The 27,390-nt window shown below is 42.8% G+C and overlaps 1 protein-coding gene across 4 annotated transcripts in view; it reads left to right on the top strand.

Moving 5' to 3' along the window:
• Positions 1 to 27,390, top strand: part of sbf1 (SET binding factor 1) — a 181,898-nt gene that overhangs the window by 95,038 nt on the left and 59,470 nt on the right. For all 4 annotated transcript variants that reach the window (XM_041202231.1, XM_041202233.1, XM_041202232.1 and 1 more), the window contains exons 6-18: positions 9,679 to 9,784; positions 13,030 to 13,162; positions 13,655 to 13,763; positions 14,125 to 14,238; positions 15,026 to 15,103; positions 20,143 to 20,256; positions 21,113 to 21,241; positions 22,226 to 22,324; positions 22,774 to 22,978; positions 23,160 to 23,272; positions 25,519 to 25,668; positions 26,028 to 26,096; positions 26,841 to 26,999. In XM_041202231.1, the coding sequence (XP_041058165.1) occupies positions 9,679 to 9,784; positions 13,030 to 13,162; positions 13,655 to 13,763; positions 14,125 to 14,238; positions 15,026 to 15,103; positions 20,143 to 20,256; positions 21,113 to 21,241; positions 22,226 to 22,324; positions 22,774 to 22,978; positions 23,160 to 23,272; positions 25,519 to 25,668; positions 26,028 to 26,096; positions 26,841 to 26,999 (1,578 nt within the window). The remainder of the gene's footprint in view (positions 1 to 9,678; positions 9,785 to 13,029; positions 13,163 to 13,654; positions 13,764 to 14,124; positions 14,239 to 15,025; positions 15,104 to 20,142; positions 20,257 to 21,112; positions 21,242 to 22,225; positions 22,325 to 22,773; positions 22,979 to 23,159; positions 23,273 to 25,518; positions 25,669 to 26,027; positions 26,097 to 26,840; positions 27,000 to 27,390) is intronic.

Genomic DNA, 27,390 nt, shown 5'->3' with positions numbered 1-27,390 from the left:
GGCATTTCATGGGCATTTCAGAATATAGAAAGATGACTCAGCTCGAGAGCCCAGGAGTATTTGGCATTAAACCAGGCAGTATTTGCGCAGAATTATGTAGAATATACGAGATAAACAGGCCATCCAGCCCAACTAACCCATGCTAGTATTTATACTCCACATGAGTCTCCTCCCATTCTTGCTGCCTCATGTCAGCCTTTCAGTGGATTTTTCTGCTCCCTGTCCTCGTGTGCTCATCTAATTTCCTTTTGAAAGCATCTAAACTACAGGTGAAGCTGTTTTAGCTATTTCCTGTGACAGCACGTTCCACATTCTGACCACTCTGAGTGAAGAAAATTACTCCTTATTTCCCTGTTAGATTTATTGGTAACTGTCTTGGATACATGGCCTCTATTTTAGACTCTCCCTTAAGTGGAAACATTCTCTCCACATCCACCCTGTCCGACCCAAAATTTTAAATACTTCAATAAGGTCACATCAAAGCCTTTTCTAAAGACATAAGTGCCACCTATTCAATCTCTTCTAATAGTTGTGATCTCTCAGTTCTAGTACCATACTCCTAAATCTTTTTTGTATTTCTGCAGGTGCTTTTATGCTATTTTTATAGCATGGTGACCATGGTTGTATACACCCCAGCAGCACCTTCACGGGAATGGGTCAGCACCTTCAGGGGATTGAGGGGAATGGTGGGCAGGCGCTGGCCCGCTCCCCTCAAGGCGCTGGCCCCCCCCCCCCCAAGTCGTTGGCCCGCCCCCCTGTCTAATCATTCCCTTCCGCCGAAGCTGTTGAGGTTCTTATGCTTTCCCTTTCCAGTTTGAAGGTGCTGATTCTTTTCCCTCTTTCCTGATCTTTTTGGCATCTCGCTAAAAGGCCTTTTCTAATTGTATGAACGTAAACATTGTGTTGATTTGATATTTGACCAGGGCAGTTCACACAAGCCTTCCAGCAGGTGGCACTGACTCATGATTAGCTGTACAAGCTCTGCTTGTTTCTCCATCCAATCTAAATCGTTTAAATTGCGCTACAGCTGCTGCTAACTCACCAGTGCAAGGATGGAACTCAGGATTCTCTTATGTGGCTTAGTTTATAAGTATTTCCCTCCTGTCCTTTGAGGCTGCTGTCACATTAGATTTTACTGTCCTAGGAATCTGACTTTACCAATCAAACTGAGAGTAATTTGTATTCTCAATGCTGAAATCAGAAATGGAAACATAGAGCAAGGCCGTTTTGTTCCTTGTGCTTGTGTTTAAGCTTGTTTCCTAACTGGAGTTAGCAACTCTGGTTCTATTCCAGGTTTTCCTTCATTTTAAGCCTGTTCACCTCTGTTGGATGAAGAGCAGTCTCCCCATCCATCAAAAAGCCTCTGGAATCCTACTCATTGTAACTGAAACGTGTAAACTTTTCTCATTACTGTCAGTTTCCAAGTCATTTACTCCACTCTAGTATATAACTGTTGAGGACAAGAGCTCTACTTACTAAATAGAATAGTCGTGGTTGAAAAAATGGTTAGAGATGATATGAAATTGAAGGTGCGATAGATTATGTAGGTCCAGGAGACTGGGAGAGAGATAAAGAGCAACAGAGGAAGATAAAAATAAATTATAAGGCCTGCAAAAAGAGAAACTGTGAGAAATATCAATAGTAACTCAAGTTTTACAATTATATTAAGAAAACAAGTCATTATTGGGATCTGTCTGTCTCAAGATATGATGGGCTGTGCCCAGGGTGTATGTCACTTCTGGATTGAACACTGTTGAGGCTGTGACAGTCCCTTCGACAACTGACACAGATGAATAGCGTTAGTTTTTTCCATGCCCTTCCTGACTGCTAGTCTCCAGTACTCCAATCAGCAGTGTGGACTCCCTATGCATCAACTCCAGTCCCAGTCAACTTAAAGTCTTGCTTGCAGACATCCTTGTATTGCAGACGTGGGTGACCTGTTGGTCTCGTGCCGATAGCAAGCTCGCCATAGATCACATCTTTGGGGATGCGGGCTGTCATCCATTCGGCTGACATGACCCAGCCAACGGAGTAGCAGCTGACTCGAGGGCAAACATGCTGGGGATCCCTGCATGCTGGTATACTTCTATATTCGACACTGTCCAGAAATGCCAATAGTAGCCTGTGGCAGTGGAGATGGAAGCTGTTCAGCCGCTTTTCTTGGCATGCATAAATTGTCCATGCCTCACTACTGTAGAGGCGGCTGCTGAGAATACAAACCTGGTATACATGGAGCTTTGTATTTTCGGTTAGTTTGCTGTTGGTCCACACTCGATTTCTCAACTTTGACATGACAGCTACATACTTGGCAATCCTGGTGCCGATTTCAGCAGGGACAGGTTGCTGTTAATTGTTGAGCTAAGGCACGTCAAGCTTTCAATGGCCTCCACAGTGAGGTTCAGTGTTGATAGAAGGTGAAGTCTCTGCATCGTGGCCGATAACATTAGCCTTCCTGACACTGATTCAGTCCAAACTCCTTGCAGGCTGGGGAGAACCGATCTACAAGCTATTGCAAGTGGAGGATGCCAGTGTGGCATCATCAGCAACTCACGGACTAAGACATTATGCACTTTTAGCTTGGTGCGAAATTGAGCCAAGTTGAACAGCTTGCCATCAGCTCTGGTATGCAAATAGATACCCTCATTGAGTTGCCAAAAGAATACAATTGCAGGATGGAGGAAAATGTGCCAAAGAGATTTGGCGCCAGGACGTAGCCCTGCTTTACCCCCCTGCTGATCTTGAAAACCTCCTTTGATGCTCCTTTGTAACTAATGAAACTCTGCATGTTCTCATGGAAAGACGAAATGAGGCCCAGGAGTCCAGGCGGGTAGCCTATTTTCTGCAGCAGTTTAAAGTCTGTCTCTACTGACAAGGTCAAAGGCCTTGATGAGGTGCATGAAAGCAACGTAGAGTGGCCTGCACTGTTCGCAGCACTTCTCCTTTACCTGCCAAAATGAGAAAATCATGTAAACTGTCGATCTGCCAGCCCTAGAGTCGCACTAAGACTCAGGGTAGATGTGTGATGCCAGAGCCTTAACCTGGCCAGAGCAACATGAGCAAGGCCTTTCCTAAAATATTCAATATATCTTGATAATTGTTGCAGTTACTGTGATCCCCTTTGTTTTTGTACAAGGTGACTGTTTTTGCATCATGCATGTCTTGACGCACTAATGTTTCCTTTCTGCAGAGACACAAAAGTTCATGGAGATGCTGCAGCAGTGCTGGTTTTCCACTTCTGTTAATTTCAGGTGGAATGCCATCATTTCCTGGGGCTTTACCACTGGCAAGATGGTCAACAACCTTGTTGAGCTCTATAGTGGTGGGCTCACTGTCCAGCTCCTCCATGATAGGAAAGTCTGGAATGGCTTTGAGAGCCTCTTCAATGACAACGTTTTCCATTACGTAAAGTTTGAGATAGTGCTCCGCTAGGTTCACTGATCGTCCCTGTCATTGTCTTCAAGGTAGCTGATTTGGTTGCTGCTGTACCTGTTGCTTTCTTTATTCCTTCATATAACCCTCTAGCATTCTGGAGTCAGCAGCAGTTGCGGAGTTTCAACCAGTATTGGTTGGTGCAGTGCCAAGCAGTCTGCTGAATATTGATTTTGGCAGCTCTGAGAGGATCTAGATTTTGTTTTTCTGGAGCCGTGCTTGTAGTTCATGAGGGCTGTCCTCTTGGTTGCTGTAACTGGCCCCATTTCAGTCCAGTAAACCCCAAACCAGTCAGCATTCCTCAGATCTCTTTTCCCCTACACAGTGAGTTCAGAGTTATGGTGGTGTACAGATGATCCTACTTTGACACTGCATTCTGGCCTTGGGTGTTGTCCAAGAGAGCCTGATTGAGGATGTTGAGGAACTCCTTGGCCCTTTCTGTGTCAGTGGTGCAGCAAGTGTTGATCCAAAGAAGAACTTTCTTCTTGGTGGTGGTATAGTTTTCTTGGCTGAAACCTGACCTTGCTACACACCAGGGAATGGTTGGTGCCACAGTCAGCGCTGTGATAACTGAGTGATGAGGACACTGAGAGTGGGACATCTGGTGATGATGAGGTCTAGCTGGTGCCAGCGGTGTGATCTCTGATGCCACGAGGTGTCCTGGAAGCATGGCTTTGTTTGGAAGTAACTGTTCGTCAGATTCTGTGGTAACAGCATAACTTCAGCAGCCTCTGTCTGTTTTCATTCGTCTTACTGATTCCTTGATGCCCTGTGCATGTTGGCCATGCTGTGAAAACAAAAGAAAATTGTGAAAAATAATAACACAAGTTTGTAGTCAACGTTAATGTGGGTCCTTTAAATATAGATGGATAACATTGCAAATAATAATAAGGAAATTGCCAATCTACCACCCCAGGGTTTTAAAGGAAGGTGGTGAGGAAATTACAAACATTTTACCCATTAGCTTCCAAAGCTCTATCGCTTCAGAAATTGTCCCTTTGGATTGGAAAGTTGAAAATATATCTCCATTATTTAAGAAAGATGATTGAGGAAAAACAGGAAGTTTATAGACCTGGACCATGACCCCACCACTGAACATCAAACCCTTGTTTCCAGGACTGTCGCTGTTCTCATCTCCTCTAGAGATCTCCTCTAGAGATCTACCCTTCACAGCTTCCAACCTCATAGTCTCCCAACCTCGGACAGCCTGCTTCTACCTCCTCCCCAAAATCCACAAACAGGATTGTCCCGGTAGATGATCGTGTCAGCCTGTTTCTGCCCCTCAGAACTCATTTCTTCCTATCCTGACTCCATTCTCTCTCCCCTTGTCCAGTCTCTTCCTACCTACATCTGCGATTCCTCTGATGCCCTACATCATATCAACAGCTTCCAGTTCCCTGGCCCCAACCACCTCCTCTTCACCATGGACATCCAATCCCTCTACACCTCCATCCCCTACCAGGATGGTCTGAGGGCTCTCTGCTTATTCCTTGAATAGAGGCCCAAACAATCACCATCCTCCACCACTCTCCTCCATCTGGCTGAAATTGTTCTCTCTCAGAACAATTTCTCCTTAAACTCGTCTCACTTACTCCAAATAAAAGGTGTGGCTATGGGTACCCACATGGGCCCCATTTATGCCTATCTCTTTATGGGGTATGTGGAACATTCCTTGTTCCAGTCCTACTCAGGCCTCCTCCCACAACTCTTTCTCCAGTACATTGATGACTGTTTCGGTGCTGCTTCGTGCTCTCGTCTAGACCTGGAAAAATTTATTAATTTTGCTTCCAATTTCCACCCCTCCATCACTTTCACGTGGTCCATCACTGATACTTCCTTTCCCTTCCCTTCCTTGACCTCTCTGTCTCAATTTCTGGTGATAGATTGTCCACCAATATTCATTACAAGCCCACCGACTCCCACAGCTACCTCGACTACAACGCCTCATACCCTGCTTCCTGTAAGGACTCCATCCCATTCTCTCAGTTCCTTCACCTCCGTCGCATCTGTTCCAATGATGCCACTTTCCAAAACGATGCTTCTGACATGTCTTCCTTCTTTCTTAACTGAGGTTTCCCACCCACGGTGGTTGATAGGGCCCTCAACCGTGTCCGACCCATCTAAGACCGAGATAGATAGGTTCTTAATTGGTAAGGGGATCAAAGGTTATGGGCGAAGGCGGGAGAATGGGATTGAGAAACTTATCAGCATGATTGAATGGCAGAGCAGACTCGATGGGCTGAATGTCTTATGGTCTCCCACGCCTCTGCCCTCACATGTTCCCCTCCCTCCCAGAACCATGATAGGGTCCCCCTTGTCCTCACTTTTCACCCCACCAGCCTCTGCATTCAAAGGATCATCCTCAGCCATTTCGGCCAAATCCAGCATGATGCTACCACCAAACACATCTTCCCTTCACCTGCCCCCCTGTCGGCATTCTGAAGGGACCGTTCTCTCCGGGACACTCCTCCATTAGCCCCCACTTCTCCATCACCCCCCACGCCTCATCCCTCTCCCAAGGCGCCTTCCCATGCAATCGCAGAAGGTGCAACGCCTGCCCCTTTACTTCCCCTCATCCTCACTGTCCAAGCAGCGCTTCACTTGCACTTCCATCAATTTGATCTACTGCATTCGCTGCTCCCAATGTGGCCTCCTCTCCATTGGAGAGACCAAATGCAGACTGGGTGACCTTTGGCCTATCCGCAAGCATGACCCAGACTTTCCTGTTACTTGCCATTTCAACACACCATCCTGCTCTCATGCCCACATGTCCGTCCTTGGCCTGCAGCATTGTTTCAGTGAAGCTCAATGCAAACTGGTGGAACAGCGCCTCATCTTCCGACTAGGCACTTTACAGCCTTTCAGACTTAACATTGAGTTCAACAACTTCAGATCATGAGCTCTCTCCTCCAACCTCACACTTTTTTGATCCCCTTTTTTCAAATATATATTTTTTATTTTTATATATATATTTTCCTACCTATTTCTATTATTATTTTTTATCCATCATCATTTTATCCTCACCTTTAGCCTAATTTGATCTTTTCTCCCACACTGTCCCCTCCCCCCACCCCCAGCAGGGCCACCTGTCACTTGCTCATCCTGCTTTCTACTCTTAATGCCACCATTAGCAGCTCCTTTAGCCAGTATCACCACCATCAACACTCCTTCGACCTCTTGTTTATGACATCTTTTCCAATCTCTCCTTTGCCTCCTCCTATCACTGGTCTTCTATCCAGCTTCACCTGTCCCACCCCACTTAAACAGCATATATTTCACTACATATTTATTTCTCTTTTCTGAAGAAGAGTCATATGGACTCAAAACATTAACTGTTTTTCTCTCCATAGATGCTGTCAGACCTGCTGAGTTTTTCCAGCAATTTTTGTTTTGTTTCTGATTTCCAGCATCCACAGTATTTTGCTTTTATCTTAAGTTTATAGACCTGTTAGTTTGATAACTTTTGTGCGGAAATTATTGGAATCTGTAATTAAGGACAGGGTGACTGCGCACTTAAAGAATTTTAAGTTGATGTTGGAGCTTCAATATGGTTTTGTAAAGGTTAGGTTATGTCTAACAAACCTATCTGAATTTTTTGAAGAAGTGCTAGCAGTTTATAAATCACTGGTTAGGCCTCAACTGGCATATTGTGGGCAGTTCTGGGCACAATACTTAAGGAAAAATGAAGAGGCCTTAGAACGGTACAGAGGTGGTTTGCTAGAATGTTACTAGAAATGTGAGACATTAGTTATGTGGAGAGACTGGAAAAAGCTTGGATACTCTTGGAACAGAGCAAGTTAAGAGGTGACCTAAGAGAAGTTTTGATCGAATGGACAGAGAAAAACTTTTTTTCTGGTGAATTAGTCATTCACCAGAGGTCATAGATTTAACATAATTGATATAAGATCTAGAGGGGAAATGTGGAGAAATGTTTTCACTGAAAATTGCCGGGATCTGGAATGTCCTAACTGAAAAGGAGGAAGCCGATTCCATAAATTATTTTAAATGGAGTTGGACAGATATTTGAGGATGGGGAATCTGTTAGGTTACAAACAAAAAATATAGATGTGGGAGTAAGCTCTTTCAATAAGTCTGCACCCCCAGATTTCTCTGTCCCTACGTCCCCATTTAAGATTGTACCATATAGATTATATTCGTCCTATCAAAAAGCAACACTTCACACACTCCTGTTAAATTTACCATATGTCTGTCCTTTTCACCAGCCTGTCTCTGTCCACCTGGAATTTGTTGCTATCTTCCACATTGTTTATTCATTTGGGTTTGAATCATTTGCAAACTTTTGAAATGATGCCCTGTGTACCCAAGTCCAGATTATGAATAAATAATCAAAAATAGCAGTGGTTATAACAACCCCTGGAGAACTCCACTTTATATAGCTTCAGCCTATCTGATGGGACTGAGATACAAGTAATGAAAAATTTCAGCTAGGTAATAGATGTTGAGTTAAACCATGACATCAGTGTCAAACGAGCACTTTATGGACTGGTTTGAAATCCTGTGAAGGATATTGTTATCAAATTTTAAAATGTTGCTGTATATTGATAATCACGCCAAGGTAAATTCATTTTCATGATTTTAGTTCAAAATCACGAGGGGTCTAGATAGTAGATAATGAAAAATTATCCCCATTGGTGGAAGGGTCGAGAACCAGAGGACACTGATATAAGTTTAATGTCAAAAGAACCTATCTGAATTTTTTGAGGAAGTACTAGCAGTTTATAAATCACTAGTTAGTCCTCAACTGGCATATAGTGGACAATGAGGAAAACCATTTTTACGCAGTGGGTGGTTAAGATTTGGAATGCACTGCCTGAGAGTTGTGTTGGAGGCAGATTCAATTGTGCCTTTCAGAAGGGAATTGGATAAGCACCTGAAGAGAGAAAATGCAGGGCTACAGGGAAAGGGTAAGGGAGTGGGACTGGCTGAGTTGCTGTTGCAGTGAGCTGGCACAGACTTGAATGGCCTCGTTTTGTGCTGTAACCATTCTATGATTCTATGTATACTTCCCTCCAGTCTGAGAAACAACTGTTCACTAGTACTGTTTTCTTTCCCCTTAGTCAATTTTACTCCCTTAGCCAATTTTATACCATGCTGCCACTGTCCCTTTAAACCAGTGGCCTTCAGTTTTGCTTACATGTCCATGTGTGCAGTTCACTAAAATATTATAATCAGCCAGAAAATAATCAGAAAGGGTGTGTTAGCCTTTGTAACCCAAGGGCTAGAATATAAAGTGGAGGAAGTTTTATTGACAACTATAAAAAGCCCTGGATGGACCATATCTGAAGTATTGTTTACAGTTCTGGGGACCAGAGCTTAGAACATATTGGCCTTGGAGGGAGTGTACCGCAGATTCACCAGAATGTTACCAGGGCTCCAAATTTAGATTATGAGGAGAGATTGTATAAACAATTGTATTCCCCAGAATAAAGTTGTTTAATTGGCAATTTGAGGCTTTGATATTTTGAAAGAAATTGATAAGGGTGAGTAGATCTGTCTCAATTAATAATAGTGAGAAGGAAAGATTTTTGGTGACCAGAGATATTAAGGGATGTGGAGCCAAAGCAAGTGGAGTTAGGATGCAGATCAGCCATGAGCTTATTTACTGGCAAAACAGGCTCGAGGAGCAGAATGGGCCTCCTCTTGTTCCTCTGTTCCAAACAGTCATTTATGCCTTGCGCATGTGATGCGGTGCCTCCACCAGGTGGTCGGCAGTATGAATTACTGCTGTTTTAATTGATTCCTACCTCCCTGGATAAACCTGAAATGATGTCAGTGAGTATTACATTGGTGTAGGAAAAGGAAAGATGTAGGTGAACACAAAATATCAGAATATTGTAATGAGGCAGTCTCTGGAATTAATACTCGTCATTACAATATGAAATGATAATAGTTAAAGTATGGGGAATTTCAGGTAGTGAATGTATTTGTAGGACAGAATTTTCAAAGTTTTATATGTGGGTGCCCCCCTGAAAATTTTGTTGCAACCTGTTTCTTTGCTAGACGGTCTGTGCCCACTCACCAATTTGTAAACATATGCATAAAGTGACTCTGGATTAAACCAAGTGATAGTCCTTCACCTCCAGTTATAGGATTGGATTGTTTCTCTGTCATTCTTGAAATTGATGTTTTGTCCCCATTCAAAGTTTTATTTGTTGCTCTTTTTACTTAAATCAGCTCATAGTATTGACTAAGCATTTTCTTACAATTTCTGCTTCATTACCTCCACAGAGAACAATCTCACTGGGAGCGGGAGATCGTCAGGTGATACAGACCCCCGTCAATGATGCGCTGCCAGTCAGTGGCTGCAGTGTTGCACTGCTACTCAAACAGTTGGGTACGTGTCCGAAGCCAATGTGTAACATCAGGCTCAGCCAATCCACCTGCATCATGGGAACACAAGAGGCTGTGTGCACATTGATTGTTCTCAAATTTCATTACCCTGCTGGCTCCAGCTGCCTGCACCATATCCTCAGTAATTCTCTTCAAACACAGTATTCATTTCCACAATATAAAGAGAAAATGCTGAAATTACTTAGATCAGGCAGCATCTGTGGAGAGAGAGAGCCAGAGTTAATATTTCAGGTTGATGACCCTATGTCAAACCTTGGGCCTGAAATACTTAGTCTGTTTCTCTCTCCACAGATGCTGCCAGACCTGTGGATTAGCGCCAGCATTTTCTGTTTTTATTTCAGGTTTCCAGCATCCGCAGTACTTCTCCATTCATTTCCCCAACTTGCTTAAAATGAATGAGTAAAAGAAGGCGCTGTCTGATATTTCTGGAACTCTGTGATGCATTTACCCAGGTTTTAATAATTTCATGCAGTCACCTCAACATCATCCAAAGGGGCATCAGGTAAGCGGTGTCCACCTGCTCAGATAACAGCAGTGAGGCTGCTTGACAACTTTTACCCCTCCACTGAAGTTATGGCCCTTCTGCCCTGCTCCCCTAAAGACATGCACTTCTTCCCTTCCAGTTTGTTTCTATCTCCCCCTCTTGGCTTGGCAACTCTCTCTCTCTTCCCCACTCTACTCCCATGTTTCTCCCTCCTGCCAATATTCCTCCTTTCCATTCATCTGATCCTTCCTTTTCCCCTACCCCACCCATCTCTTTCCTGATGGTCATGGAGGAAATGGATACTTAGGTTGGAGGATGTAGTGTTGATGAAGGCCTTTTGTCCTGGATTGTTTTGAGGTTCATGAATGTTGTTGCAGCTGCACTAATCCAGACAAGTAGAGAGTATTCCATCGCAATCTTCACTTGTCCCTTGTAGATGGTGGCAAGGCTTTGGGGTGGTGAGTCGCTCTCAAATTACCCACGGTTTGACCTGCTCTAAGAATGTGACCTCCCACTTTAAAATTGTAGTTTAGCTTATGTTGTCCTTCCTCATTCTTCATTCTAAAATGCATCACTTCACACTTTCAGTGCATTACCTTTCATCTGACGTGTTTTGTCTGTTTCTCCAGTCTGGGTCCTCCATGATACAGCATGATTCAACCATTAGTGCCTGTGTCGGCTCTTTGAAAGAACCATCCAACTAGTCCCATTCACCTCATTCCCCCAGTTTTCTTTTAATTCAGTTCCCTTTTGAAAGTTATATGCAAGTGATTAGGAAGGCAAATAGAATGTTTTTGTTTATTGCAAGGGGAATGGAATATAAAAGTAGGGATGTTTTGCTGCAGTTGTACAGGGTGTTGGCAAGGCCACATCTGGAGTATCGTGTTCAGTTTTGGTCTCATTTTAAGAAAGGATATAAATGCGTTAGAAGCAGTTCAGAGAAGGTTCACTTGATACCTGGGGGGGCGGGGGTTATCTTATGAGGAAAGTTTGGACAGGCTGGGCCTTTATCCATTGGAGTTCAGAAGAATGAGAGGTGATCTTATTGAAACATGTAAGATCCTGAGGGGACTTGACAGGGTGAATGCTGAAAGGATGTCTCCCCTTATGGGAGACACGAGAACTATGGAACACAGTTTAAAAATAACGATGGAGATGAGAAGAATTTTTTTTCTCTGAGGGTCTTGAGTCTTTGGAACTCTTTTCCCCAGAGAACAGTGAAGGCAAGATCATTGTTTTTAAGGCAGAGGTAGGTAGATTCTTGACTAACAAGGAAATAAAGGGTTAACGGGGGTAGGCAGGATAATGAAGTTGAGGCCACAATCAGATTAGCCATGATCTTGTTGAATCGTGGAGCAGGCTTGAGGGGCTGAATGGCCTACTCTTAATATTGAACCTGCTTCCACTACTTTTTGAGGCAATGCATTCTAGATCATAACTCTCTGCATATTTTTTACGTCGCTTCTGGTTCTTTTGCCAAGACCCTTAAATCTGTGTCCTTTGGTTACCAACCCTTTTGCCATTGAAAATATTTTCTCTTTTTGATCTATTTAATCCCCTCAATATTTGGACACCTCTGTCTGATTTCCTCAATGTCCTCTGCTCTAAAAAGAACAAACCCAGCTTTTTGAATCTTGCCAGGTAATCCTCATCACCACTTACAACATTTGCAAGTTTTGACTTTGTTCAAATCCAGGTCATTAATACATCAAAAAAAAGTGGTCCCAATACTGACTTCTGAGGAGCACCACTGAATACTTACTGCCAGATTGAAAAACAACCATTCAGCACTACCACAAACAAAAGCAGTGATGTTGGAAATCTGATATAAAAACAAAATGCTGAAAACTCTTGGGTCGGGCAGGCACTGGTGGAGAGAAAGTGAGTTAACATTTCAAGTCAATTACTGTCATTATGACTAGAAGAAGATTTTACAAGCAAGCATTGAGCCAGTGTAAAAAGGAAGGAGGACAGAAGAAACAGGAAGGTCTGTGACAGGGTGATGGACAGGAGATCACCACTGTGCTCTGCTTTCTGTCTTTGCTAATTTCACATCCAAACTGCCACTGCCCTTTTAATGTCTCGTTCTGCCTGCCCCCAGGTTGTACCGCTCTACTTGCTCAGTGGTGACAGTGTGTCGGGAGATGCTTCCTCACAAATATTGGTGCTAAGGTGTCTCACTTTTCGGCTTTGTAGTCCACACTGAGCTCAGATTGCTTCATCCTGTTTCAGTAGTTAGTGGCCTTCATTGGTGTTGAATTGCTGCAGTTTGATGCTTTCAGTTGCAGAATTTCAATAACAGTAATATTTTTATTGTTCAGGTTGGCATACTTTGTTTGCTTGGCTTCTGCAGACAATGGAACTGGGTATTTCTGGTTGGAAAGCATACTTAGATATTATTGAGGCTGCTGAATTGGGATGGCACTTCACATTTGGTGCTGCTTTGTAGTAAATTGGTCAAATAGTGCAGTTTTGCCTTTACATTGCCACCAGTGGGCACTGTAACTTTGGCAGCCTGAAAATGCTTAACATTTTTAAAATAACAGATGCAATCAGATACTTCAAGTTCACAATAAGATGCATTCTAACAGAATTGATACACTATGTTCATAGTAATGTGTGTTCTAACATCAAATCAGATCTCCTATGTTCAGAGTAAGGTATATTCTAACTCAGAGTAATTGCCATTTCACTATTTCCAACTCTGGAATTTGTTTTCTTTATTCCTTGTTTCCTTTTTCTAGGTATTAACAATGTGCTGGAGCTTTTCTGTGCTGCCCTAACCGAACACAAGATTCTGTTCCTGTCTTCCAGTTACCAGAGGCTGACAGAGGCCTGTCGAGCACTCCTTGCTCTCATGTTCCCTCTAAAGTATAGGTAACTAGGGGAGGGCCAATGCATTGAGAGGTGCTGGTGTACTCAGGACAGAGGTACATTGGAGCTATTGGGAGGGAGTACTGGATGGGAGTTTTGGTGGGTTTTTCTGCTGTAGGTGAACTGTGTTAACCAGTGGGATTGAGCTTTCGGTCATGTGACTAGTGTACAGTGCCTGAAACTTTTCGAGCAGTTCTTGGATGTTAGCTTAAGGACTGGAGCATTTTAATAACAGGTTGTGGAGTTAAGGAAAAGGTCAGTTAGAGCTTGGGGAAGGGAAGTGAGGAGACAGTGGGGTGGATGAAGGGGTGGGAGGGGGGACTGGATGGTGGGGTGGGAGGAGGAAGCGGGGTGTCATGGGAGGGTGGTGTGGAGAGTGGTTTGGAAGCGTGAGGCTAACTTGTAAGGTTTCATGGGACTGTGGGTGGGGCAGCAGCTTGAGTGTCTGTTATTCTAGGTTTGTCATGAATGAATCTTTGCCTTGTGTTCTGGTAGTTTTACATATATCCCAATCTTACCGGCTCAACTTCTTGAAGTGCTGAGCAGTCCCACGCCTTTCATCATTGGAATCCACTCTTCCTTCCGAGCAGAGATGCAGGACCTGGTGAGTGCGCCCAACAATGTTGTCTGTTCAGTCATACTTCATTTGCTGAGAGTTCCACCACTCACTGAAATATTTGGTTGCAATCTAAAGTTGGAGTTATTGAATATTATTTTCAATTATAATGCCATTTTAATATTGACCAATGCAGTGGGGAGAGAGATATTTTGGGGTTAGAAGGGAATAGTGAAGGGAGTAAGATATGTGTGGGAGAAGGGACAGGGGATGTGGCGGTGGGTTGTGTGTGTGTTGGGGCGAGTGGCCGTGACGCTGGGGAGGGTGTGTGTGTGCGCGTGTGTGCATGCATGTGTGTGTGGAGGGGGAGGCTGGTGTTGGTGATTGTTGAATTTTGTTTTCCTTCCAGCTGGATGTAATCGTGGCTGATCTGGATGGTGGCACAGTTCTGATTCCGGAGTGTATCCACATCTCAGTCCTGCCGGAGCCTCACCTGCTCCAAACTCAGACAGCACTTTCTATGGTAAGATATTTCTAACTGTCACCTGTTGATGAATGCTCTAATGAGGAGTGTCAATGCACAGGGTTTGAGATGTGGGAGTGGGTGGTTGAGGACAGAGGCATTTGCCCCAGTTGTGATAAGATGCTGTGTAATTCTGACAGCCTGTGGCCTATTTGTGGATATAGTGAGCAGTTAAGCGGAATTGGTTGGAAGCTGGGAATCACTCTACAGTACAAGTTAGGGTGCTGAGAAATGTAAAAGTGAGGGTTTACATTGCTGAGAGGATGTATTTACTGATTTGCTGGCTAGCTATTTTGTTTGGGTCAATGATGGTAAGACAATACGTTCACAAACAAAGTTTCACTTTTTCAGAGTTCCAAATAAGGCAAAGTACCTATCTATAATATGTATTATGTATTGAGTCATTAAAGCTGAACCTTAATGCAAAAGCAAAATACTGCAGGAGCTGGAAATCCAAAATAAAAGCAAAAATGCTGGATACCCTCAGTAGGTCAGGCAGCACCTGTGGAGAAAGAAGCATAGTTAATATTTCAGGTCTGTGATCTTTCATTAGGTTCTGCATTCCAGCAGACAAGAAAAATGCAGGCAATTCCACTGGCTTTAACTGCATTGAAACTTGTTCTACCAATGTCTGCAAGAGCTGATCAGGTTTACAGCGACAAATCCCATTATGGACAGAGGTTCTTATAACGGAAGACTTTTAGAGGATGTGCGACAGACCTGAGATTTCTAATAAATTTTTACAAGTAGAGGTTTTAATTGCACATTTCCCATGTTTTCCTCACAGGTTTTGGACCCAGAATTGGAGTATGCGGATTATGCCTTCCCACCTTCCTCTATGTCAGCCTCTTCAATGAAGTTCCAGGTACAGTCATGGATGAGAATTGGGAATTAACAGATAGCTTAGTATCCTTTTTAGCAGTTTTTAGTAGATTTTATAAATGCATTATTGGTAAATCATCACCCTGCAATTCTGTATTTACACAGTGAGTAACCCACAAGTTGCTGAATAAGTAGTGCAACTCGGTACTATTATGGTGAAAAATCCTTATCCTGAATAAAATGGCCCTGTACAGTTAGAGTGAATAACCTTTACGCTCATGAATAAGCAGCGACTTTACAGTTACAGAGCGACTCTTACCGTGAATAAACAGTAACTCTACAGTTACAGTGAGTGAACTTGAGTAAGCAGCAGCCCTGTTCAGTTATAGTGGGCAACCCTACAGTTAGGGATTAACCCTTACTCTGCTGACTAAATAGTGACTGCAATGCTTAATTCTGATGTTGCTGAATAAGCATAACTTGTGTTTTGTATTGCAAGATGATAATACTTCAAGTTGATAGATCATCAGTTTAAGGTGGTCGACATTCTAGGTTTAAAGGCTTGAGATGTTAGTCGTCCTCTTTATCTCCACAAATGTTTTCTAATTTGTATGTTTCCAGGAGTTTTGGTTTATATTTCAGATCTCTAACATCTACAGTATTTTGCCTTTTGGTTTACATTGTAGGCCAGTGAGAGGCATTAATCAGATCATTTTCCATATGTAATCATATAAGTTAACCTTGTAATTTGTTCAAATTCTGTAGAAATGGGAATAATACCAGAGGACTGGAGAGTGATGAATCATAGGATTTTATAGTAGAGAAGGCCCACCACACCTATGCTGGATCTTAGCTATCCATCTGGTCCCATTTACCTATCCCTTCCCATACCCTATTGATTTTGATCTTTTCTAAATATTCACCAGTTCCTTTTTAAAGGTTAGAATTCTGCTTCCACTAGTTTTCAGTTGAGCTTTCCATGTTTTAACAATCATCTGCATATAAAAGCTCTCCAAGACTCTTGCTTTAATCGTAATCTGGATTTTATGCCCATTAGTTTATCAGTCAGTGGAAAAGGTGATTTTTGATTTACTATTATCACAGCCCTTCAGCATTAGTAATACTTCTGCATTACAACAAGTAAGGTTAATATGAGATTTGACAAAGCATCCCAATATCTATCTTTCCAAATAACTAAAGCTTCATCCCTGGTATCATTGTTGTGCATAACTTAACCTCTCTGTGATCTTAAAATCCTTCCCAATGTAAAGTGCCAAAATGGACCCAATATTCTAACTGGGGTCTAACCAATGATTAGCATTATCTCTTTGTTTTTGCCCCCTTTACCCCTGTTTGTAAAACATAGGATCACAATGCTTTTATTTTACAGCTTTATCAACTCATCTTCCAACTTCTAAAGATTTACCTATCTGATATCTTGAGTCTCTCTCTCTCCTGTTTTTCCAGCTTTTCCATTTACATCAACAACTTGCATTTGTGGTAACGTGTTTAGTTTGCACTTAATATAGTAAAATGTCCCAAAGTGCTTCACAGGGGTGTTGGCAAACAAAATTTGACACCAAATCATAAAAGGAGATATTAGGGTAGATGGCAAAAAGCTTGGTCAAAGAGATAGGTTTGAACGAGTGTTTTAGAGGGCAAGTGAGAGGTAGCGAGGTGGAGAAAATTTCAGGAGGGACTCCAGAGCTTGTGGCCTAGACAGCTGAAGGGCATGATGGTCATTGGTGGAATGATAAATTCCACATTCACAAGAATTGGAGGAGAGCAGAAATCTCAGAAGTTTGTAGGACTGAAGGAGGTTGCAGCAATAAGGAGGGGCCAAAACCGTGAAAGGATTTGAACCTAAGGATGAGAATTTTAAAATCAAGGCATAGCCAGACGAGAGCAACTGTGGGTCAACAAGCATGGGTGATGGGTAAACAGGACTCAGTGTGAGTTAGAATATAGGCAGATGAGAGGTAGTGAGGTGGAGAAAGTTTCAGGAGGGATTCTGGAGCTTGTGGCCTAGACAGCTGAAGGCATTCTGTTGAAGGGTCATGAGGACTCGAAACGTCAACTCTTTTCTTCTCCGCCGATGCTGCCAGACCTGCTGAGTTTTTCCAGGTAATTCTGTTTTTGTATTATATAGCTGAAGGCATGATGATCATTGGTGGAATGATGAAAATTCCACATTCACAAGAATTGGAGGAGAGCAGAAATCTCAGAGAGCAGAAGCAAGTGGATGAGCTCAAGTTTATGGAGGGTAGAAGATGAGGGGCCAGCCAGGGGAGAGCATGTTAGATGACATCTAGAGCACACTTTTCCTTTACAATTAACCACGTCCCTTTTTTTTGGCCGCTGCAAATTTTGACTTTGTATCCCTTATGTTCTCTTGCAGATTATTTTAGGTTATTGAAAAGACCATTGGTTCCACGTTTTTCTGAATCCAAGTCACTGATATCAATTAGAAACAATCCAGGGCAACGATTCAGTAGCCCTCAGCCCATCCCAACATTGCACCTTTAATAAATCAGTCATTTTCTACCCTAAGGCCAATGTCACATCCAATTGATTCTCAATGATATTCCCTACTTTGGAACCCTGGGAAAACACAGTATATGGAACTTATTGTACTTTTTGGGTACACGTCTATTTTTCTGAAATCACTTGCTCCAAAATGCTGTGCACATCACCCTCTGAGCCATTGTCATTGACTCAGTACAGAATATCTATTTGTTAGATTGGCACTGTAGGAATTTGTGCACAATCTGCTGTCTTCCTTTTCTGACCTGATGGATAGTCCTACCATTGTTCAGGAAAGAAGAAAGGCACCAGTTAACCTTAAGTCAGTAGTAGGGAACTGCTAGGAACCATTATAAGGGATAACATTAGTGATAAGGGATTTTCAGAGCAGATTTGGAAAGGCAAATTCTCAAGCGTTTTTAGCCAAATCTTTCCTGGAAATTACTGAACCATGAATCAAGAAGAGTAAGAGACTTGTATAAATTAAGGCCATGGGATTTAAGGTAAAGTGGAAGTGTGAGTAGAGTGATACGATAGGATATAAAACAAAGTAGGAGTCAATCTTTTATACCTAAACTTCACAAAGGCATTTGATACAAATCCCCATGAAAGCATAATCATAGGTTTTGGGTATTCAGGGGAAAAATTGGATGAGAAATTGGCCTTAGGGTTGAAAATTATTGCTTTATTAAAGGTGCAATGTTGGGATGGGCTGAGGGCTACTGCATTTGTTGCCCTGGACTGTTTCTAATTGATATCAGTGACTTGGATTCAGAAAAACGAGGCTGAGTTAGATGGACAGATTTTTGATATGTGAGGGAGCCAATGTAGGAAAGTGGAGTTAAGGCCGCAATGGCATCAGCCACGATCTTATTGAATGGCAAAAAAGACTTGAGGGGCCAATGACCTACAACTCCTCTTCCTTATGTTCTTGACTTCCATTATTTTATGTAAGAAAATATCATTCTAGTTCTGATTATCAAACATTGGAATCAAAAGAGGCAGCTCAGAAATTACAGAATGAGTTGGACAAAATATGTAAGAGGGCAAAACAATGGGAAATGAAATTGGAACCTGCTCATACAAAGGGAAAATGGACACTGTGTACTCCATAAATGGTGCTTACTTAGCTAAAGAATTTGAGACACCTAAGAATCTTAGTAAACTTAACATTTAATCAATGTAGAGCAGTATCAATAAAGCCTGTAGAATGTTGAACTACATAGCCAAAACAGCAGAATAAGTTAGAGCAAGGTGTGATCATACCATACCGTGTCCTCAGCAGATCACACTTTGTTACTGTGCCCAGTTACAAGAGAGATATTCAGGTGCTGGAGGTGTGGTGGGGAAGATCCATGGGGCTCATCCCTAGGTGTCAAAAGTCAGAGCTATCAGTAACGGCTGGAGAAACATAGGCTTATAGACAAATAATTTTTCAAGAATTATTTTGATTGGTGTTCCATAGAAAAGATATAGTAACCTTTAATGCTTGATGTCAGCTAGAAATTATACTTAATATGCTAAAATGGTTTTCCTAGAAACTAAACAATTGTTAATTTATTAACTTGTCTGGGCAATTGGAAAATACATCTAACCAATTAGTGTCAGATACCTTTCATCTCTCTCTGGAGTTAACAATGAGGCTAAAAGGAAAGAGAGACAAACATCAAAAAGCTAGTCTTGCTTTTGGAAACAGGATGTTGAACTATCAGGCAGTGAAAAATCTGCAGGGTAAAGAGATTCCCCTCTTGGCTATAAGATAGAATCTGGTAGAGTTAGTCTGTTTATGTCAAACAAGCTAACCTCTATTGTCATGCAACATAATGTGTTCATATTTTTGTTTTTATGCGGGCATAACTTGAAACAGTTGTACTGGGAGAATTTGTGTCTTAAGTGTTTCTCCGTATTTAATCTATGTTGGAAATAACATTTTAAGACACAATGAATAATTTGAGTCATGGCATGTGGTGAGTGTAGCATGCTTAGAAGGAACAGATGACTTTGGAGCTATGATTCCAAAAGCTTTCCACTACTGGGTGTTTTTCCTCATCTCGTGCCTGGGCCTGTTGTAGATTTATTGATGGAAATTTATTGATTGCTGTGATTAATCAACTCTATTATCATTGCACATGACTACCAAGATAATAGAAAGTGAACTGAATGTATCTTGGTCTTTCTTTGTCCAGAAATTCTGATGTTTCCATTAGTATAGAATAAAGCAGCTTCACAATTTGAACCAAAACTTGGCTGAATGAAGCCTGTGCACTCATTGCCAGTGAAGTGCTTTGAGATGTTTAGGGGTCCTGAAAATGCTATACAAATGTAAGCCTTTTTTTTTCTTTTATCTGATGTTTACTTGATCCCCACTCAACACTTATGGTGCGGCTCCTCACATGATGCACAAGAGTTTGGCCGAATAGTTGGTTAACTCTTACCAGAAATTAGTTTCATGGTCTGTGCTCTGTGATTTCAGTTGTAATGAAGTTGTAAAGATCCCTTGCATGTAACTAATTCTCTGAACTTAATATTCCAGCTAACATTCTCTATGTGCTTTGCTAGGATAAGGAGATCCGTGCTGTCTTTCTGCGTTTGTTTGCACAGTTATTTCAGGGTTATCGGTGGTGTCTGCAAATTATCCGCATCCATCCGGAGCCAGTCATTCGTTTTCACAAGGTATGGAGAGTACATCCAAGGGCTAGAAAATTGTATTTGGTGGAAAGGTATGGAATGTACAGAGTGTTGGGGAGTGTATGAACAGAATTGATCACACAATACACTGTGCAGGAAGGAACGATCATAGTGCTTGCAATACAGGGAGTGTACAGAAAAGTGATCTGAATGCACAGACTGCAGGCAGGGGTGATTGCACTGTACAGGGAGTGTACCAGCAGGGGCGATTGTACTGTACAGGCCGTGTACCGATAGGGACGATTGCACTGTACAGGCTGTGTACCGACAGGGACGATTGCACTGTACAGGCCGTGTACCGACAGGGACGATTGCACTGTACAGGCCGTGTACCGACAGGGACGATTGCACTGTACAGGCCGTGTACCGACAGGGACGATTGCACTGTACAGGCCGTGTACCGACAGGGACGATTGCACTGTACAGGCCGTGTACCGACAGGGACGATTGCACGGTACAGGCCGTGTACCGACAGGGACGATTGCACGGTACAGGGAGTGTGCCGACAGGGGCGATTACACTGTACAGGGAGTGTGCCGACAGGGGCGATTACACTGTACAGGGAGGGTACTGGCAATGGCAATAGCGCAGTACAGGGAGTGTACCAGTGCAGGGGCGATGGTGCAGCACATGAAGCGTACCAGTGCAGGGGCAATCACACAGTATAGGCAGTGCACCAGCAGACACTGTAGTCAATGGCTGTGAAGGTTGTAATGATGATTATTTTGGAATTACTACAATTTCCAAGGTTTGAAGGTGAAAGTAACTAACATTTCAGGTGCTGGTTGATGTTTAATGGGATTGTTGGTGACTTGTGGATTGTTGTTCTCTGCCGGTATAGGTGGCCTTTCTGGCCCAACGAGGGTTACTAGATGTTGACTTTCTGACCAAAGTTCTAGAAGGAATGGCCTTTGCACGATTTGTATCAGAAAGAGGCTCACCGTATCGACCATGTGACTTGTTTGATGAGGTAACCCTTAATTGATCTATTAGTCATAAGAGCATATGAAATAAGAGCAGGAGTAGGCCATTTGACCCCTCAAACCTGCTCTGCCATTTAATAAGATCATGACAGAACTGATTGTGGCCTTGACTCTACTTTCCTGCCTGCCCCCATAACCCTTCGCTCCTTTGTACATCAAAAATCTGTCTAACTCAGCCTTGAATATATTCCATGAATCAGCCTCCATTGCTTTCTGAGTTAGAGAATTCCAAAGATTAACAACTCTTTGCGAGAGCAAATTCCCCCTCATCTCCATCTTAAAAGAGAGACCCTTATCTTTAAACTGTGTCCCCTAGTTCTAGATTCCCCAGGGTCTGTGATTCTTAGAGTTTGTGCGACACCATAGGAACTGTAAAGCAAAATCACTGACTCTTGAATTATTTATCACCCACAGCACCACAGGTTGCTGGAGGTCCTGATTTAAATTACTATTCCTGTTCCCTACACTGTCCCACTGCAAGCTTAGAGCAGATTAATAGATGGGCTTTCCCCTGGTCTCAACCACAGCCTTCAGAAACAAATGGCTAAGGTGTGGGGGGGTGACCATACCTGAAACCCCATCAGAGGGTGACAATGACTGACTTCCTGCTAGCGTGTAACAGAGCGATGCTGTCTGATACTCCCCATTGGGGTGTGTGTGTGATCCTGCCTGATGCTATGTCAGTCTGTGAGAATAACCTTGTCTAACCCTCCCTGCCAGTGAGTGAGAGGGCAACGCTGCAAGGCTTCCCACTGGTATGAGAGCAGAATACTGCCTTAACTCCCACCCTCACCACATCCTGATGTATGAAAGGTTGAAACTGCCTTATTCCTCATCGGTGTATGAGGAGGCAACCTTGCCTGACTTCCAGTCGCAGGTCTCTGTGATACAGTGCTACGCTTGTATCTGATGGTATATTCTGGCCACGATGAAAGGTGATGATGGTAAATGCTTCTTTTTTCTGTTTACAGTTGGTAGCAAATGAAATCGAGAGAATACGATCAGAGGAGGGAAATGCACAGAAAGTTCTGAAACACGTGAAAGAAATATCAGAACAGCTTCACCGGAACGTGCGTCCCCTGTCTAAATCAATAGTTTTGATAACAGCTCATCAGAATATGATATCTTAAGATATATGCAATGAGGAGAAGCTCTAGAGAGCAAGCTGATTGGAACTTGATAATTTCAGCATTTAGCTGTGAGATTTTTGCCTGCTCAGATGCGGATCTTGTAATTTAAAATTGGGATTTGCATTAATTTTTTGGGGTTTTGGGAAGGAAGTTGAGTTCATCCCTTTTGCTGTAGCACTGTTTATCTATTTATGCATGAAGAGCTTGACGGCAGTTTTGTTTGCAGATTTTTCTACTTCTAAATAGATGGGCAGCTGCCGGAAAAAGAAATTTTCTTTTATGGTTTGGCTTTCACGAGATTCAGAGTAAGTGATTGCAGGAGTAATAAGGATGAGTGGCGCCAGCTGAATTATCCTCAGGTCATCATCTCTATTCTGCCCTTCTAACAGGAGAACCCTTACCCAGCAGTTGCTATGCACAAAATACAAAAACCAAAGGAGGGGTCCCATCTGCGGGTGCAGCAGAACACCTTCCCTCACCTGGATGAGGGAACAGTGCAGTGGATCATCGACCAGGCCACTGCTAAATTGAAGAATGCCCCACCTGCAGTTAAAGCTGAAATGAAATGCATGGTGCCAATGGGACCTCCAAGCGGTGAGTTTACTGTTGAGTTTATCTCCCTGTGGTGGCCTGATGCTATCCTTGGTGTGTATACATACACACAGATGACTTGGGCACAGGGGACACAATATTGACATTTGCTGAGGGTGGGGTGAGTGTTGGTAGAAGTTAATTTTACTGAATGTTTTCTTAAGGAATTTTTCTTTTGTTAAAGCTACCATGATCGATCAAAATGGTATCGTCCTCGCCAACAGTGCTCGAAGATTAGAGGTTGTCAGAAATTGCATAACCTACATATTTGAAAACAAAATGTTAGAAGCCAAAAAGGTAAATTTATATTCTGTTATTTAATTGTGTATCACCTTGTTAAATAATTAACTCTGTTGTGAAGTCTAATGATTCTTAGTTGCTCTTGGCACTGATGCACAACACTTCCACTCTTTCGCATGTTTTGTCTGTAAACGAGCGATCTCACATAACCTGTAAAGCAGCTGGTGAGATCAATGGGAAAATGACATACTCGGGTAGCACGAGATGCCTTATAAGATTTGTGCTGAAGTACATTAAATGGACAGCGTAAAGGGAGTTTTACTTTGAATCTAATCATTCCTGTTCCTGTGCTGGGAGTGTTTGATGAGACACTAGAGGGAGCTTTACATAGCAACATAGGACTTGGGAGCAGGAGTAGGCCATTTGGCCCTTGGCACCTGCTACACCATTCAATAAGATCATGGCTGATTTGGTTATAGCCTCAACTCCACCTTCCTGTTTCCTCTTCCATCCCCCCCCCCCCCCCAAATAACCTTTTGACTCCCTTGTCTATCAAAATCCTAACTCATCCTTGAATAGATTCAATGACCCAGCTTTCTGGGGAACAGAATTCTGTCAACTAATGACCCTCTGAGGGGAAAAAAATCTTTCCTCATCTGTCTTAAAAGGGGACCTATTATTTCTAAACTGTGTACCCTGGTCCTCATCCCTCCCATGAGGCAACACCCGCCTGATATCCACCCTATCAAGTCCTCTCAGGATCTTATATGTTTCAATAAGATCACAGAAATGTTTCAGTGCAGAATCAGGACATTTGGCCCATTGTATCTGCACTGGCTCTCACAACGTGGAAGAAATAGGAGCAGGAATAGACCATATGGCCTCTCGAACCTCCTCTACCATTCAAAACAATCATGGCTGATCTTCAGCTTCAAGATCACCTTCTTGCCCATTCCCCATATCCCTTGATTCCTGAGAGACCAATCTATCTAGATCCCTTTATAGACTCTTTATCACCTCTTGACAACTTACTGTCCCACCTATCTTGGTGTCGACAGCAAATGTAGCTACCACACGTTCATTCCCTTCATCCAATATAGATGGTAAATAGTTGAAGTTTCAACACTGATCCCTCTGGCACTCCACTGATTCGATTGTGATCTCAACTCCACCTTCCTGTTCTCCCCCCACCCCCCCCCAAATAATCCTTGACTCCCTTGTCTATCAAAATTCTAACTCAGCCTTGAATAGATTCAATGACCCAGCTTCCACTGCTTTCTGGGGAACAACATTCCACCAACCAATGACTATCTGAGGGTTCCTCTGCCAAACTGAAAAATACCCATTTATCCCTACCCTCTGCTTCCTGTAAGCCAATCAATAATTTACCTATGCTAATATGTTACCCCATACACCATGAGATCTTATTTTGTGTATTAACCTTTAATGTGGCACCTTATCAAATGCCTTTTGGAAATCTAAGTACACCACACTTGCAGGTTCCCCTTTATCTACCTTGCCTGTTACTTCCTCAAATAACACTGATAAATTAGTTAAACACTATTTCCCTATTCACAAAACCATGTTAACGCTGCCTGATCCCATTACGGTTTTCTGAGTATCCTGCTATAACCTTCTCAAAAATGGATTGTAGCAATTTCCCTATGACAGATGTTAGGCTAACTGGCCTATAATTACCTGCTTTTGGTCTCCCTCCTTTCTTGAAGAAAGGTGTTACATTTGCTATTTTTGGACCTTTCCAGAATCTAAGAAATTTTGGAAGATTATAACCAATTTCTCTGAGATCTCTGCAGCCATTCCTTTTAAGACCCTAGAATGCAGGTCATCAGATCTGGGGGACAAGTAAGTTTTTAGGTTTAATAGTTTTCCCAGTATATTTTTCCTGATGCTGGTGATTGTTTTAAGATTGTTCCTCCCTTTCACTTCTTCATTTTCAAATACCTTTGGGATATTTTGTAAATCCTCTACAGTGAAAACAGACACACAATATCTGTTCAGTGCCTCCACCATTTCCTTTTTTTCCATTAATAATTCCCTGTATCTAACCTATCTCGTATCTGGCCTGGAAGTATTTGATGAAACACTGTAGAGGGAACTTCACTCTCTATCTAACCCATGCAGTTTTGATGGTGAAAAACCACTGAGAATCTGAGGAGTGTTCATTCTGCAATACTTTGGAGCGACAGCTTTGGCCCTATAGCTGAGAGGAGTCGCTTAATGTGTGGGTGTTAATTATGAATGAATTTTTTCAGTAGGTTTATAAATCTGTTGTCTCTGTACAGCTGCTTCCTGCCATGTTAAGAGCCCTGAAGGGACGTGCCGCCCGACAATGCCTCACCCAAGAGCTAAATTCACATGTCCTGCAAAACCGAGCCGTCCTCGACAATCAGCAGTTCGACTATATTGTCCGGATGATGAACTGTGCATTGCAGGTATTATGGTGACCAAGCGTGTTCACAAACAACTGCATGTGGCTGATCTTTTCACTTCATCACTTTCCCCATCTTGCCTTTCCTGTTTACTGCCACCCTTGATTCCCCTGCTTCATCTTTCCCTCTGTCCCCTCCCATCTCCTCTATTACACTATTGCATTACAGCTCCAGCTCTTCATGAGAGCTCCCACAGTGTATTGGGGTGAGGTCACAGCCACACACTTTTTGTGGAGTGATGGTAGGACAATGCCTGGAATGGGAAGGAGGGTCAGACACACTGAGGGAGAGAGGGGGTCAGACACACTGTGGCGTCAGTGTCTCAAAGAAAGTGACCTGAATCAATTTTTTTATTGTTACAGGATTGCACACCATTGGATGAACATTTAGTTGCTGCAGCTCTACTCCCGCTGGTTACAGCCTTCTGCAGAGTAAGTGTGCCTTCAGAAACATACACAACAGCACAGGGAGTCGCGTACACAGACACAGGACAGCACAAAGACATAAAGCCAAAATTCTGGAAATAATTAGCATGTATGGTCACATCTGTGGAGAAGAGAAACAGAATTGGTGTTTCAGGTTGGTGACTTTTCATCAGGAAGTCGCTGACCTGAAATATTAACTAATTTTTTTTCCATCTCTCTCCACAGATGCTGCTAGATGAGCTGATTATTTTCACCATTTTCTGTTTTTATTCTGGCTTTCAGCATCTGCAATATTTTGGTTTTGTATTTCAGCTCAAGGAGACCTGTGACGGAGACCATAGATTTATGCACACACATGTGTGCATGCTGACACAGGCACTGGGCAGCTCAGAGGGATGGGCACACAGGCACTGGGGAGATGGGGGCACAGGCACCAGGGAGACGGGCACACAGGCACCGGGCAGCTCGGGGAGACGGGGACACAGTCACTGCACGACTCAGGGAGACGGGCACACAGGCACCGGATGAGGCAAGCAGAGCCATTATCGGTCTGCTGATAGTGATCATTTGCAGTTCTGTTTACATTTCCAATGAGCAGGCCTGGTTTAGCACTTTTTCTCTGTTAAAGATGCCATGTAAATGCAAACTGTTTGTTGGCATTGACTGTGGATATGACAATTATTGTGTGGATCTGAATGCTGTCCCAGGAATTAGACATAATCTTTAAAAAGATAACGTAAATGTTTGCAGAAGCTGGGCTCTGGCGTCACACAGTTCGCTTACAGCTGTATACAGGAACACCTGGTGTGGACCAATCTCCAATTTTGGGAGGCCATGTTTTACAGCGATGTACAGAATCATATCCGAGCGTTGTACTTGGAAGTCGATGGTGACCATCCCTCAGAAACAGTAAGTAATGGCTTGGTCACTGAGTCTGGCAAAGAATTGCTGTGCAGCATTCCCTGATCACACTCTCTGACTGCTTTACTGACAACATGACACCCCTATGTTCTAAATGTGGCCTAACCAAGATTTGCTGTGTCCCTTTTGATTCTATGCTTTAACCATCTTCATAAAATTTGTCTTTATTAAGTTTTAATCACTGGTTCCTTAGCCAAATAACTGACTTCAAGTTGTTCTTGTTCAGCACACTGCAGAGAGCAGTCATATGGTGAAAACCCAGCCTATACTATCGGTCACTCACGCACAGTCAAATCCCAGTCTGTGGTACATTAAGTTTGAAAGTGATGTAGTTCAATCAGAAACTAAGGTCTTAAATATAAACAATGGAAACTATGAA

The sequence above is a fragment of the Carcharodon carcharias genome, chromosome 13 (genome assembly GCF_017639515.1).
Source record: "Carcharodon carcharias isolate sCarCar2 chromosome 13, sCarCar2.pri, whole genome shotgun sequence".
NCBI lineage: Eukaryota > Metazoa > Chordata > Chondrichthyes > Lamniformes > Lamnidae > Carcharodon > Carcharodon carcharias.
Note: the sequence above shows the minus strand (reverse complement) of the source record. Positions and strands in the feature narration are given on the sequence as shown.